General features: G+C 33.1%; 1 protein-coding gene across 1 annotated transcript; it reads right to left on the bottom strand.

Moving 5' to 3' along the window:
• Positions 1-10,950: 10,950 nt before the first annotated feature.
• Positions 10,951-16,807, bottom strand: LOC129295994 (wall-associated receptor kinase-like 22). Its single transcript, XM_054934593.1, is given in 3 exon segments — positions 10,951-12,137; positions 15,956-16,523; positions 16,526-16,807. Coding segments are annotated over 3 exon segments (2,022 nt in total). The 5' UTR covers positions 16,793-16,807.
• Positions 16,808-17,128: the final 321 nt, after the last annotated feature.

Here is a 17,128-nt window from a genome sequence, read left to right as displayed (position 1 = left end):
AAATTTAAATTTAAATTTAAAACTTTAAATTTGGTCAATACATATATGCATATGGGGGTGGGTGGAGAGGCACCTAAGCGGAGGAAAGCTAATTTTGTAAAAGTGTATGGAATACAAAACAAATGAATATGCACTCAACTCTAAAAAAAATTAATAATAAAATTACAACAATTATTATTCTAATTATATCAAGATTTCTTTCACCACCAATTTTACGTCTTACTTTTTTGAATAGTCTTGAAAGCGCAATCGAGCTTCAAGATTCTTCAATCTAACTTCAAGTATCCAGCAATCTTTCAGTAAACATAAGGTTGATTTCCACCAATAATTGCTTTGATTGTTCTCATTTGTGCCATAGGTTGTTGATGGTGAGAAATACTTAAATATTGTTCTCATTTGTGATCTATCCAATTAAAATATTTCAAGTAGTCTAAATAAAATATTGTATGACATTTTTTAAATTAATTTTATTTTTATAACAGAATGCACATTTGATTTCTCATCTTTTCTCTCTCTTTTACCATTAATATCACAATTAATTTATATTTAATACCATCTAAATGTTATGTTTTTATTGGACAAATTGCAAATGATGTGGTTGATTTGGTCTACTTAAGTATTTCTCTAATGGTGAGATTGCATAAACTTGTTTTAATTTGGTCATTAGCAACAAGATTCAAGGGGTTCTTTTTTTCCAAGTGGTATATGTTGAACTTCAAACACTAGCTTGAAAGTTTTGCAAATCTACTTGGAATATTGTTGAAATCTTGGGGAGAGCCTAATCTCCATTTCTTTATCGTCATTTTTTCTTCACTTTCCAATTATAACCATTGATATCACTGCAATAAATAAATCTATTTTAGTTATAAATTTGATGAATGATTATGATTAAGAAAGTGCAAAAGGAGGATAAAAAATGAAGAGATTCCTTGAAATCTTGGCTCCGAAATATCATTTGTGAAAACGGCACCCACTACAACAAAAAAGAGTTTTTTTATATCGATTAAAAAAAGATTTTTATGCTGGTTAAAAAGTCATTCAAGAGATGGCCAAAAAAATAAAATGTTGTGGGGGGTATTTTTTACATTTGTTCTCCAAAAACTGTCATTCAAGAGATGGCCAAAAAAATAAAATGTTGTGGGGGGTATTTTTTACATTTGTTCTCCAAAAACTGGTTATAAGCATAACTGATGTAGAAAATATTCTATCAAGTCTTTTTATTTGTGAATGCAGTTGAATTTCAAGAACATTTCAAGGGGGTTATAATTTATGTGATAATTGAGGATCCCCCATAAAGTGAACGAAAGCAGATGAGAGGAAAAAGTTCAAGTGCTATGCATTTGCTTTCTGATGATAAAACCATGAATGTTGTCTGATTATAAACACACAAACAACATTTGCTTTCAGATAATATTTCAATAGGACTTTTTGAATGTTAAAAGCATTATCCAAACATGCTTAATAAAAAAAAAACTAGACAATGAATTTTTTTTCCTTTATCCAAACAGTTGAACTTAAATAATGATCATTAGAGAACATCACAAACAAAATTGACTTTCAATGATGACTTGCTGAAAAGTCATCACTAAAAATTTTCAACGACAACAAAAAGTTACGACAATGTTATCATGAGAGCTTGTGTCATTGATTCAATATGTGGCGATGATAGGATTCGCCATTGAAAGTTAAGAATTGACAATGACAAATGTAGTTGCAGAAACCACACATCAGCAGCGACTATTTTGTCGCTGCTAAATGTTAAGTATTATCAGTGACATTTGTTGCTGCAAAAACTATCAATCAGCGACGACATTTTTATCACTGCTAAAAAGTAATGTTAATTTTACCTGCCATGTGGTGCTATATCACCCCGCCATGTGGCGCCTTGACCTCACACCACGTGTCATCATGTCACTAGTTTATATTTCTATTTGACAAGTTGTCTCCTCTAAAGTTTGAACCCATGGCCTCCTCCTTTTGTGTCCAACCATTTTGTCACTGAGTTGGAATGAACCTGCAATCTATTATTGCATAATTAAATATGTATATAGATAGATATATTATTAAACTACACAAACACACACATACATTAAATTTAAATATTATAAAATATCATTACTATCATTAAATATTGCAATTTAATTATTTTAATTTGTTAAAATTACAAATTATATTATTTATTTTGTCTAAAGTAAACTATAAATATAGTTGATACAATATCATTTGTATTATTTATTTTAATTTTTTTACTTTTTGAGGTTGTTATATTATTTATTTTAATATTCATATTTATAATTATAATATAAAAAGTATCTAAGAATAAATAGTAAAAATATAGATGATATACAGCTAGTTTATAATTATTTATTTTTTTACTTTTAATTAACAATAACTCTTAAGTAATGTAATTGGCTTGTTTTACATTACACTTTACTTTTTTAACTATTTTTCATTTTTAAATTATAATTTGATAAGAAAATTATGCACTATATTATCTATTTTTTTTATATTTTGTCGCCAAATAGCATCAAACAAAAAAAAATCATATAGCATCACATACATAAATATATTTCATATATTGTAAAAGTTAAAAGTGAAATTTGAGAATATCTCATTTTTTTCTTTTTATCTTTTTCTTTCCTATCATTAGCCATCAAATTGGGAATATCTAAACTAGTATCAAGCTCTAAAGTTACTAATATTAAATATAAAATTTGAATTGAAAAATTAGATTAGATGAAATATCATTTTTGAATGAATAAATTTAACTATCACATGTCTAATTATTATAAACAAGTAATGTTATTATTTAAAATATCAATTTAATCATAAAACATTTAAAACTAGAGACTCATTACCACATTATATGCATTCTAAATTAAAAAAATTAAACATTAGATTTTTGAATGGATTTATCACTTCAAATAGGGACATACATTAGTCAATTCAGTTAGATTTGACATTAATTGACCAAAATCAATCAACTAAATTGGCCTAAATAGTTGGATTGAATCAAACCAAACATTATTTTATAACAAAAATTGATGTAAAATAATATGGTTTGGTTTAATTCTTTACTCTAGCTCATTAGCATTAAATAATAGTTTAACTTTATCTTAAAATAATATCATCATTTTAAAGTTAAATTTAACCATAAAAATATATTAAATGAAAACTTATTATGTTATTTTATATATTTATTATAAAATTATAATAATATAATAAAATTAATGTCTTAAAAAGTTAAATATTAGACTAAATAAAAATAAAAAATTATAATGAAAATAGAAAATCAAACTTTCGGTAGTGACTTTGAATGTCACTATTTTCAACAGTGACTCAAGAAAGTTGCCGCTGATTATCAACTTTTAGTGGCGACATTTGTCGCTGAAACTTATAACATATTTATTATAACATAAGTTTTTAAAAAATTATAACACATTTTAAAATATATTAACAATTAGCGGCGACTCTAAACTTTCGACAGCAACTTATATGTCGCTATTGAAGTTGACATGCACTTATCGCCGCTGAAAATCTCACATCATATATTGCCACCAGTAGTAATTATATATTGCCACCAGAAGTCACCTTTTTAGCGATGACTTTGAATGTCGTCACTGAAAATCATTTTTTTGTAGCAGAATAAGTAACCTCCATAGAATTTTGTGTCTTTACCAGTGCTTTGAGCACTGCAAAGGTGTAATTTAGGCCAAATTCAATAAGTTTGCCTGAATAAGCTCGAAAAAAATTTTAAAGTCTAACTTAAAAGTTTAAAATATTTTTTTATTGCTAGCTTATTTGAGCTATCCGAGTAAAACTCAAAGAAATTTGAGCTAAGCTCAAACCTGAATGAGTTTAGCATGGCTATCTATTTTCCTCTTTTAGTATTAAAAGATAATTTAAAATAAGATAAAAATTGAAAGTATTAATTTTTTAAATAAAAATTGAAATTAGATAAAAAATTAAAATAATACTTAATAATTCTGATATTTAAGCCAACATAAATAAGCCTAAAAACCCATGAGGTTAGCGCTAGACTTAACTCTATGAGCTTTATATATATATATATATATATATATATATATATTAGGGCATTTTAAATTGGGTTCGTCAGAATATTGGCTCTACTGAAACCTCTCTCATTGTGGATGTCTTCTTTCCATTGAGTCTTAGGCATCTCATTGCAAGATTTGATTTCCCAAGAAGATCATCTTTCCTCCCTTCATGAACACATCTTGCTTTTAAATCTGAAAATTTTGATTATTCTTCATCAAAGAAATGAATTCCGCAACAAGGTTTTGACCCTGGCTTTCTTCTGAGAAATCATATTAGGATAGTTTCATTTTATTTTCTCTAATCTAGATTAATTTATAATTTCCAACATTCAACGACTTACTAAAAAAGTAGCATTTAATCCATAGGTGATTTATTTTTCTTTTTCTTTTTTGGCCATGAAAGATGATACTTTCATTAAGATGAAAACAAAGAAAACAAACATGAAACAAAAATCCAACAATGAAAAAACCTACAACAAAATACAACCCAAAAAAGCACAAACCAAATCCTAATAACAAGATCAAGGCAATAAGCTGCAGCCAAGTTTGCCAAGAAAATATCTAACCAAGAAATGAAGTTATAAGTATAACTATAAATTTTTTGAAATAGAATGCATATTTAATTGAGTCAAGGCACAAAAGTATTCTCGAAGTTTTTATCGTTAGAACTCCTCACATTCTTAAGTTCTTGTTTTTTTTTTAAACAATGTCATCCCAACATTTTTTAAAATGGTACAATGTTGCTATGAGGTAATAGATTAAAACTTTGACGGTTAGTTTGACAGTGCTATGTTGTGTTGGCAGCCACGTGTACATGTTTTAGAAATTAACCAAAAAAAAAAAAAACAGAGAGAGAGAGAGACTAATATGTGGGTTGACATTCTGCTTCCTCTTCGGTCTTCATTGCTTTCAGAAATGAACATGAGCGAGGGCAACGGCTATGGCAATGCAATGACATCGAGGAGGATTTCGCAGCCGCAACAGCCGGCGAGCTTCACCAACGACTGCTCATTTAATTTACGACAGAGACATGTGCTGAGCCGAGCTTCACTGTCTTCCTGGTTTTCTCATGCACTCCTGACATGGATTTTTGGCCATGAATCGAGTTGTGGTTCTTTGGTGAGTAATCACCACTCTTAGCATTTCTGTCACTGAGTCAGATAATCCTGTTGGATATTATAAAATATTTTTGAGTATTTCAAAAGGAATTATTATAAATTAATAATATTAATTATTATTTAAAGTCTATTTATTATTTTGTAACGTATAATTTAAACAACATTATTATTTGAAACCGTTTTTAATTGTGATTAAGATGACTTTATGGCCCAGAATTATGAGATCTGCCTATAAAAGGCAGTACTTGCCACATGTTCTGTAGGAGCTTTTGTGCTCTTAGCCTTTCTCTCCTCTTTTATCACATTGTTTCTTTGTGCATATACCTGAGGTTATTTTATGAATTTCTGTTGTTCTGTGTCCCTACTTCTAGTAGGAAGAGTCTGTTTAATCCTGGGGAGCTGCCGCGCAATCAACCCGATGTGGCGGAATAGCTCTTAAGGACAGTGTCCTTGGGCATGACTCAGACTAGATTTCACCAGTTGTTGCCAACAATCTTAAGAGCTATTGCCTGCAAGTTAATCTTGTTTGGCTACTTGATGGTTTTGGATCCGGTGGAAGCATGTGATGAGGCAGCGAGATTCGATGATGTTGATGAACAAAATTGAGTACTGGGGCACATGTGAGTAAGCATTGGTTGAAATGGGCAACGGTGGATGGGAACACCAATAATCCCAAATTTGTCCCAAAATCTGGACTCGCTTAAGACCTCAAAGCACCGCATTTTGAGTGGAAAGTCCCAGCATGTGAAGACTGATAGACATTGGAATCAAACAAAGCATGGCTATGTTGGAGTCTTCAAAATTAAGTAGCAGTTCTCTCTTCAAGAAGTAATCCACATGGATACTGGGAGCACATTTAACTAATTCGGATGGGTCCTACAAAGGTAATATTTCCTTTCAACCTCAATTATGCGGTAGAGTAGCTATATATATATATACACACAGCACTCGATAAAAATAAAATGAGGTTCATAAAGACATAGAAACAAGATAATGAAGCTTTCTGGCTGTGAACTGAATGATAAATAGGACCCACACATTTCAATGATTGATAGAGCATTCATTCATACCAAGCCCCTTTGTTCAAGGGCTCTTGCTCTGCTGTGTTGACAATTCTGCGTAGAATATTGTCTTCAAGTCTATAATTTTGTTCTACGAAGGCAAAGTATTTAGTCAAGTGTTTGAATTAATCTTATTTTGTGGTTTTAGGCTATTTGTCATTAATCTGTAATAAAGTATTGTAATGACAAAAATAGCATTTATATCTAATTATAAACCGTTATCATTTATTGTAGTAAAGTTTTTTTTTTGGGGTTTCATGAAACTATTATTCTGTTAAATGCCGTTGATAGTTTAGTGTTCATTACAATTTTAAATGGGAGTAGACTATAGAATGGTTAATGTTTTGTTTGTTTTTTTTTTTTTTGGAATCTTGAGTATTAGTAATTGAATGAATATTTTTGTAGTCACTTTTAGTCTGACGAATTGTTTTAGAAACATAAATAAAAGTATATCAAGTCATGGATATACATTTTATTTCATGAATACAGTCTAGTCTAGTATTATTATTATTATTATTATTATTATAGCAATTGTTGTTTTGCTGGCTAAGTCAAGGACGTAGCAGTCCAAATATGAAAGAGATCCTCTCTTGAAAAATGGAGTAAGTCGGAGACGTTATCTTCTCTTTATATTTAATCTTCATTATTTTCAATGATGGCCATATATTGATTTGTCAAAAGAGACCTCGAGTACGTTTATAATATATATTAGCGTTATATATGGTACATTTATAACTAGATTGCATTCATTTCAAATCTTAATTGTAATAAACGTAAGAAGGTATTCAATTACCATATATTATGGATTGTTTATGATAAAATATAATGAGCATTCCGTTTTATAAATATTATTAAGAATGGAACATAATGTTGGAGACTACGGGAAAAAAATGTTGCCGTTGGTTTCTTAAAGAAGTTTAACTATCATTTATGTTGACATTGAAGTATTGGTTTGGTTTGTATTAATTTATCTACTCACAATTTTTTTTAATTTGTGAGTTATAAATTCAATCACATGAGGTGTGATTAATTGTGTTGATAATATTATTGTCCTATGCGGTTGTGAAATGCAAAAAGGATTTGGAACGAAACGCACGGTTGATTGCATACTGTGTAATATACTTGGAGTATAACAAATATGATGATAAGAAAAATGTAATGACATGATGAGATTTTAATTTAATTGATATGGTAAAGAAATATATTTCAAATATTTGAAAGTGTGGGGGTGCCTAGCAAAAATATTTTGCTTTACTCTAAAAAAAGTAATTATTTATTATATCATAATATTAACCTTATTTTATGAATGCCAAGATGGTTCTATGTTGTGATTTAGAGAAAATATTATATGGAGGCTTTATTATTTGCATAAATACAAAAATTATGATGTATCATTTTGTGTGGCTTGCACCAAGCATTGTGATGGTGGCACAATAGTTAATCATTTATATAGTATAGTAGATAAATGTATCTTAAAATAGGTGCATGACTTATTTAATTATCTTGGTGTGAATATTCATTAATGTGGATGATGATTTGTTTATGAGTGTTTTGGTTCTATGTGAAATAAATGAAATTATGAATTATGAATTCTTGCTGTATAAAATACGTGAATATTAATTGAATTATAAATTCATATGAAAAAATCCACTAGTGACTATTCACTCTCAGTAGTGATATAATGATAGGAATATAGTGGAGTCTAAGCTCATTAAATTAAAGTTGGATTGGAGGCTAAGTTGCTAGAGATCTTCTTAGCAATTATTTTGTTGTGTAAAACTGACACTTAGTATTGATGAGTTCTTATTATGCTAATATGTCATTTAAAAAATTGATATATTTATTGCTCAATTTGTGTATGCACGAATTTTTAAGAGTTTGTTGCATTAATAAATATTAATCTCATGACATATATTGCGTGAAAATTAAGCATTTCAAGTAATCTTATAAGAGGATGAGATGATTGAGTATTTGATGGGTATCATAAATATGGGTACCATGAATTGTGGATTTCCATTGTATTAAAACAATACAATGACGTCAACTGAATTTTATATTCAGATGAAGAAAAATCTATTAGTAGCTAAATAAAATATTATTTGAGCTAGAGTTTATTACTCTGAAGTTGGCTAATAATGAGGCTGAGTAGTTAAGAAACTTCTCAAAGAATATTCTACTATGAGTAAAACCGACACAAGCCATATCGATGATTTGAGATTACCAAATAGTAATAGTCATTGTAAAGAGAACAATGGCATATATAAATATCGTTTGAGATATAATTAAGCATGCTAAAAGAGGGAGTTATCTCAATTGATTATGTGAGATCAGATATAAATCTGATAGATCCGTTAACTAGCCCCTAGGGAAGAATTTTAATTATTTAAATGTCGAGGGGAATGGGACTTAAGCCAATTTGAAATTAACGGTGATGGCAACCCAATCTTTGTGATTGGAGATCCCATGAAGAAGGTTCAATGGGTAAGAACAAGTCACTTGTTAGTTCTGCTAGCACTAAATTTTTGTCCCTTCCTATGGCTTGAGAAAGTGCTAGAATGCATTGATCGGAGGCTGAGTGAAAGCTCTTAATATTTTTCATAGTCCTTATGGATGGTGTATTCATTGCAGATACACTTGATGAAAACACCTATACAAATGTGGAGTGGGGCCGCTCCTATGAGATCGTGGCAAAATATCTAGAGCATTTGTTAAAACCAGGCACGCGCATGGCCGATAACGTGCAAAACCGTGATAATAATGGAAATTGTGGGGGTATAATCCAACTAATAAGACCTCTATCACACAACCAAGATCTGTTGGTTCAATAACAAAGTTACACCGACTTTTCTGTGTGTTAAGTTTTATTGGTTTAGGTTTGGTTCAAGTCAAAAAACACCAAATTCGAAGTGATTATCTTCCGTGAGAATAACTTAGATGATAATAGTCCTTTTGACACATGTGGGAGATTGTTACAATTGTGTAAAAAATGAAAGTCCCATGTTGCTCAAATGAATGAAAGCCTTAGTTTATAGATACTAAGATGTGAACTTGAGCTAATAAATGGGCTTAGAGGAGAAATGAGCTCTCGCATACAATTGCGCATGAGTTAAATGTGGTATTGGGCAATTTTTAAAATTTTGGAAATTGTTTTTAGAGATACAAAATTATTTGTATAAGATAGTTCTTCAAAAATTTTCTTACTTTTGAAATATGTGGGGGATTGTTGGATATTATAAAATATTTTTGAGTATTTCAAAAGGAATTATTATAAATTAATAATATTAATTATTATTTAAAGTCTATTTATTATTTTGTAACGTATAATTTAAACAACATTATTATTTGAAACCGTTTTTAATTGTGATTAAGATGACTTTATGGCCCAGAATTATGAGATCTGCCTATAAAAGGCCGTACTTGCCACATGTTCTGTAGGAGCTTTTGTGCTCTTAGCTTTTCTCTCCTCTTTTATCACATTGTTTTTTTGTGCATATACCTGAGGTTATTTTATGAATTTCTGTTGTTCTGTGTCCCTACTTCTAGTAGGAAGAGTCTGTTTAATCCTGGGGAGCTGCCGCGCAATCAACCCAGTGTGGTGGAATAGCTCTTAAGGACAGTGTCCTTGGGCATGACTCAGACTAGATTTCACCAGCTGTTGCCAACAAATCCTACCTATGCAATTGAAAAGAACACCTCAAGTATATGCTCACGTGCAACGCACGGGCAGTGAATGCTAGTTCATTCAATGGAGAAAGCAACGTCCTCCTGGAAGTCCTTCTTCTACCATGAGATTCAATAGAGAAAGTATTCATTCACCTTCTTTTACAACATCTTCCATCCATTGGATGTTTCTGACTAGGCCAGAGAACTCAGCTAGCTAGCGTCTACGAGATTATGGGAAGCGATGGGTTCTGTTGAAGTTGGTTTTTGAGAGGGGAAGAAACAAATAATGAAGAATAATGAAGAAGCGTGGGGGAGAAGAAGAACAGTGATGTGGATGATAACAACGGTTAACATGGCCAATCTCCAACGGAAGGCGACATTGTATCAAATTAAAGAACATTGGATCGATATTGTGGGGAAAAAAATTTAAAGATATCAAGTGTGTAAAATGTATTTTAACCCTATTTAATTTATTATTATTTTTTACCATCATTAATGACAAAATCAATATATATTTACAATCATTTGAATGACTTGCTTTTATTGAATGAGTTATGGATGACGTGATGCACTAGTCCATGCAAATATTTCTCTATAGCTATGTAAGTTCTAAAGTATGATTAAAACTTATATATTTAATATGTTTGTTTTTAACTAAATTAAGATAGGTGAATCTTTTATATATTATATATTTTATAATAAATACTTGTTGTTAGCTTAATTAATATATTAATATCTATTTGTTATGATTTGATTGAATATAAATATATTAAATATATAGAGTTAAGTAAGTGTTTTTATAAGGGATATTTGAATTTAAAGACATGTTCTACTCTTGATAAACTCTCAAATTCAATTTACCTAAACTTTTTACATATCAAATATATGTGCGTGTAAAGTTAAATACATAAGTCTCACCCATAAATTATTTAGCATGAAGCCACGTGTTCAAAAATATGAAGTGGCAATGTGTTTGCTCACTTGGATGGTGACTCTAACTGACACGTGGGATTAAAGGAAGGAAGATTGTTGTGGGTATAAGCTTCACTTTCAGATGGATCTATAATCTTTTTGGAAAAACAATGACATGCCTTCTCCTGTGAAATCTTGGTCTGATTCAGAAGTAGTGCCATGCTGAGCTGATCTGACATCATGAGGAAACTCAAGAGAACGTTCAATGATTTTCAAGGTATTTTGTGTCTTTCTCATTACTTCTAGCTCTGCTGAAACCTCTCTCATTGTGGGTCTCTTCTTCCCATTCAGTCTCAAGCATCTCTTTGCAAGATTTGCAATTCCAAGAAGATCATCTTTCCTTCCTTCGTGAACACATCTAGCTTCTAAAATCTTAAAAATTTGATCCTTTTTCATCAAAGAAATGAATTCTGCAACAAGGTTTTGACCCTCATTTTCTTCTGAGAAGGTAATGGGTTTCCTTCCAGTAATGAGCTCTGCAAGTACGACCCCAAAACTGTATACATCACTTTTATCTATGAATTGACCGGACTGGAAGTATTCAGGATCAATGTACCCAAAAGTGCCTTGCACCACTGTGGTTAAGTGAGTCCTATCATTTGGGACTGATCTGGAAGTCCCAAAATCAGACACTTTGGCACTGTAATTGTGATCCAATAGTATGTTGGGAGTTTTGATGTCTCTATGGAAGATGGGAATAGAAGCTGCAGAATGCATATAGGCCAGTGCTCCTGCAACCTCACAAGCAATTCTGAGACGGTTGTCCCATGAAAGCTTTGCTTCGAGTTCCTGGTTATGGATGTGATGAGAAAGGGTTCCATTGGGAATAAATTCATATACTAATAATGGGGCCTCAGTCTCTAAGCACCAACCCATGAGTTTGACAATGTTCCTGTGGTTCATTTGGGATAGAATCACCACTTCGTTAATGAAAGTCTCGATCTGGTTTCTCACAATTTCTTTTGACTTCTTAACTGCGACAATGCTGCCATCTGGTAACATTCCTTTATAAACGGTTCCATATCCACCTTGACCAAGAAACCTACTTTCATTGTAGTTATCTGTTGCTCGTTCCAGCTCCTCCTCTGTAAAAAGTTTTGCTTTCTCGCTGTTTCCATTGCATGACATCTTCTCTTGTAGCAAGAGGCCACCATTTTGCTTGAACAATTTTTCTTTACGAACTCTTTCTTGCTTTTGTTTTTGGTATTGATGTAACTTGTAACCCAAAAGAAACAAGCATAAAAATGAAGAACCAATTCCAACACCTGCAAGGACATGATTAAGCGTGAGGAAGTAATTCTTTATTTGTAAACAAGCAGATACACTGAAAGCATGGGTTTGTAGATATAATGATCATCCCAATTATAATACATGGCCTAGAATCACCAACCATCCCTTGAACACAGTTTTTTTTATAAGATCTATTGATTGATTTGTTCTTCTACTTAGGTAACTCCGCCTATGTTTATAGCCGGTCCCAAGCCCGGGTAAAGGAGGAGGGTTGTGTTAGGCCATCAACAGCCAATGTAAAAATTTGTTGAATCTATCATGAACATGGACAATAGACGTTATAATGTTAATGCTAGGTCGTTGCCCGTAAGTAACGCGCTGCATGGCTCGAGTACAGTGATAAGTGAGTTAGAGCCGCTGCATCGGCGCCCGGATGTAGTGCTAAATGAGCAAGGGCTACCGCGTCATTCTGGACGCACGCGACTAAAGAAGTTAGTCCATAAGAGCAAAATTAGATTTGGTACTTGGAATGTTGGGACATTAAATTGTAAATCTGTAGAGGTTGTAGGGGTTATGATTCAAAGGAAAATCAATATCCTTTGCTTGCAAGAAACAAAATGGCGTGGAGAAGGAGCTAAGGATATTCAAGGTTTCAAACTTTGGTATACAGGAAAAGTAAGTGCACGCAATGGAGTAGGCATCATTATAGATAAGGAGTGGAAGAAGAACGTTGTAGAAGTTAGCAGAATTGGAGACAGAATTATTTCTTTAAAAATGATAATTGGACGTGAGACTGTTAATATTATTAGCGCTTATGCGCCGCAAGTCGGGACAGAAGCCAGTCTTAAGGAATTATTTTGGGAGGATCTGGAGGGGTTGATTCGACACATACCACAGAGTGAAAAGATTTTTATTGGAGGAGACTTTAATGTGCATGTCGGGAGGGAAGCTGGTCAGTATGCGAGGGTGCATGGTGGTTTTGGTTTTGGAGAGCTAAACAATGAAGGGCAAACTCTTCTTGATTTCTCATTGGCGTATGATTTTAAGATTGCTAACACTTGTTTCAAGAAGAGAGATGAGCATCTCATCACTTACAAAAGTGGAGCCTCAAGGTCGCAGATTGATTTTCTTTTGGTTAGGAACATAGATAGAAAACTTTGTAAAAATTGTAAGGTGATCCCTGGAGATGCTGTAACGACACAACATAGGGTCCTAGTCCTTGATGTGTGTATTATGAGTAAAATCTAAAAACGTCGACAAGTAGTAACACCAAGGATTAGGTGATGGCAATTAAAAGGTGAGAAGCAAGATATTTTCAAGCAAAATCTTTTGGATAAAGGAATTTGAGATTCTCAGGGAAGTGCTAACATCATATGGGAGGATATGGCTAAAAAATACGGGAGGTTGCAAAAGTAGTTTTGGGAGAATCGAAAGGTTCTGGTCCGAGAGATAAGGAGTCTTGGTGGTGGAATAATAGTGTACAGGACAAAATCAAGTATAAGAAGAACTGTTTTAAAGCCATACATTTGTGTAACAATGAGGAAAATTGGGAGAGGTACCGTATGGCTAAGAAGGAAACTAAGAGAGCTGTGGGTGAAGCTCGTTCCAAAGCTTTTGAAGAATTTTATAAGAACCTTGAGACGAAGGAAGGAGAGCAAAATATTTATAAGATTGCCAAGAGTAGGGAAAGAAAATTAAGAGATCTAGAACAGGTAAGGTGTATTAAGGATGAAGAGGGAAGAATTTTAGTTACAGATAATGAAATTAAAAATAGATGGGAGACTTATTTTTCTAAACTTTTCAATGATGGAGAGGATTCATCTAGTAACTTGGAGGATTTAGTAACTGGTGAAGGAGAACAAAATTTGTCATTTTATCGAAAAATACGTGATAAGGAGGTAAAGGAAGCTCTTAAGAAAATGACAAATGGTAGAGCTAACGGACCTGATTGTATATCTATCGAAGCGTGGAAATGTTTAGGTGAAGAAGGGGTGAGATGGTTAACTAAGTTATTTAATGTGATTTTACGGTCCAAGAAAATGCCTGATGAGTGGAGGAGAAGTACATTAATTCCTATTTATAAAAATAAAGGAGATATTCAGAATTGTACTAACTATAGAGGGATTAAACTCATGAGCCACACAATGAAATTGTGGGAGAAAGTAATTGAGCACAGGTTGAGATTGGAGACAAGTATTTCTGAGAATCAATTTGGTTTTATGCCAGGTAGATCAACTACAGAGGCGATTTATCTACTAAGGGGATTAATGGAAAAGTATCGTTGTAAAGATAAAGATCTACACATGGTTTTTATTGATTTGGAAAAAGCTTACGACCGTATACCAAGAGAAGTGCTTTGGAAAGCGTTGGAAAAAAAGGGAGTACGGATTGCTTATATTAAAGCCATACAAGATATGTATGAGGGGGTAAAAACTAGTATAAGAACGCCTAGTGGTCAAACAAAGGATTTTCCTATAAAGATTGGACTACATCAAGGATCACCTCTGAGTCCTTATTTGTTCAACTTGATTTTAAATGTTTTGACGGAACATATTCAAGAGGAAATCCCGAAATGTATGCTCTTTGCGGATGATATAGTTCTTATAGCAGAGACAAGAGAAGAGGTTAATTGCAAACTTGAGTTATGGAGGAGGACATTGGAGTCGAAAGGTTTTCGTCTGAGTAGAAGTAAGACGGAATATTTATATTGTAAATTTGGTAAAGGACTATTCGAAAATAATTTGGAAGTGAAATTGGGAGATCAAATTATACCTCAAGTGGAAAAGTTTAGATATTTGGGAGCCATTATTCAAAATGATGGTGCAATCAGTGGAGATATTTCACATAGAATTCAAGCTGGGTGGTTTAATTGGAGAAAAGCTAAAGGAGTTATTTGTGACCGTAAGGTGCCTAATAAACTTAAAGGAAAGTTTTATCGTACTGCTATCAGACCGGCAATGTTATATAGTAGTGAATGCTGGGCTCTAACGGGACAGCAAGAGCATAAAGTTGGAGTAGCAGAGATGAGAATGTTACGATGGATGTGCGGACATACACGTAAAGATAAAATTCGAAATGAGCACATACGTGAAAAAGTGAGGGTGGCATTTATTGAGGAAAAAATGGTAGAAAATCGGTTGAGATGGTTTGGGCATGTACAAAGAAGACCAAGGGAGGCACCAGTGAGAAGAGTGGAACATATAACTTTGAGTCCGATTAAGAGAGGTAGAGGAAGGCCTAAGAGAACACTCTTGGAAGTTGTTGAACGTGATCTCTTAATTAATAATATTTCTAAAAGCTTAATAAATGATAGAGCACAATGGCGTCTTGCAATCCATGTAGCCGACCCCACCTAGTGGGATAAAGGCTTGTTGTTGTTGTTGTTGTTCTTCTTCTTCTACTTAGGTAATGAGGAGAGAAGGTTGTGTTGGAGACAATTTTTGGACAACTAAGTTATGTACTTGGTATGTGGTTCGAGCAAAAGCATTGAAATAAAGTATGATCCAATGATTTTCTTTTCTTTTAAGTATTTAAAGGGTGAAATATAGACACAATTTATGTGCAATATCTCCCCTTTTGATTCACTACTTCGAAATTTCAAACTGTTGTATATTCAAGACATTCCATTTGTTGTTGCCTAGATATCTCTTGGTATTTAAGATAATTACAAAATCTGGTTTGACACATGCTGCACCAAATATAGTTGGGACACATATCACTTTAGAGAGTGTCTGATTAGCACATGTTTCTAAGCAGAATTTTATCTCTCACATATTTTGCTGCGACAGGTTGATGTAAATCATAATCATGCTATCTAAAAACATTATAAGCCAGGGAGGACTGAAGAGATTACCTAAGGAGGCAACCAGTTTGAGGGGGAAACGATGTGATTGAGGACGATCACAATTGAGAGTGCTGTAACTTGAGTTTGAAAGGTATCTCTGGGAGAATGAACAAGTGCAGTAGAACATATGTGGATTGAGCTTGCAAGAGGAGGGATTGAGTGGAACTAAGAAAGGGGTCAAGGGAGGGATGATTGCGTTTGAAGGCAACAGGTTAGAGGTCAGTAGAGTCTGTTGATCCACACCGTAGGCCTGTGAGGCTGACTCTAGTGAATCCCCATTGTCAAGTGTGTGAACAAGCAAGGAGGAGACCCCATCTGAGATCTGGTTAGTAGTGGGACAAGCACATAACACAGGAACTGTAATCTGGGCACCCACTAGAAGAAAGTCAGCACTGTAATTATTTCGACGTACTAACATCTGACAAATGGCGAGGTCTTGATAAGTAATGTTGACAACAGAATAATAGGTGTCACCTGCCTCCAAGGCATAAGAAGCGGCATGTTGGTAGATATTGCCCAAACACGAACAGTCGATAGGCACTATCACAATTTGATTGAAAGGAATTTTGTTGGCATTGTTGAGATGTTGTTGAGGGAGGCTATGGAAGATGCTTCAGAGCCAAGATGACTAGCAATGGCTAGAGGAGTATCAAAAGGAGGTCTGGATCTGAAAGTCACAAAGGAGGCGCATGACTTTTGGAGGCCGTTGCAGAGATATCCTTCTGACGAGCGGTTGCCGGAGCAGTCGAAGTTAGTTTGGTTGAGGTATACTTGTTGGCACCAACATTGAAGTAATTGAGAAAGCACAGAGAGTAGTAGTAGAATGGAGAATGAAGGAAACTTCATGTCTTTAGACTTGGGCGTGAGATGAGTTTGAGATTTTCCAAATTCAATAGCAGAGGAAGCGCTTTTAAGATTAACAGTGATGAATGACTTTTCAATTTTCATGCATGACTTTTTCATGTTCGATAGCTAACAAATTCAGACGACAATTCAAAGGCAATTCCAGCATTATGCTATTAAAAGATTACTCTATATACTATGATGCTGCAAGTTCAGAACTGCACACACACACACATATATATATATATATTCAATTTCTTAAATAAAAAACAAAAGGATAGTTTGACGGAAACTGAGTTCTTTGCTTCTATTTTTAAACAACAAAAAAAAAAAATAGGT

This window comes from Prosopis cineraria, unplaced genomic scaffold, assembly GCF_029017545.1.
Source record: "Prosopis cineraria cultivar Desert tree isolate PC_DT_omini unplaced genomic scaffold, ASM2901754v1 PC231, whole genome shotgun sequence".
Classification (NCBI taxonomy): domain Eukaryota; kingdom Viridiplantae; phylum Streptophyta; class Magnoliopsida; order Fabales; family Fabaceae; genus Prosopis; species Prosopis cineraria.
The sequence above is the reverse complement of the archived record's forward strand: the minus strand, read 5'-3'. Positions and strand labels throughout refer to the sequence as shown.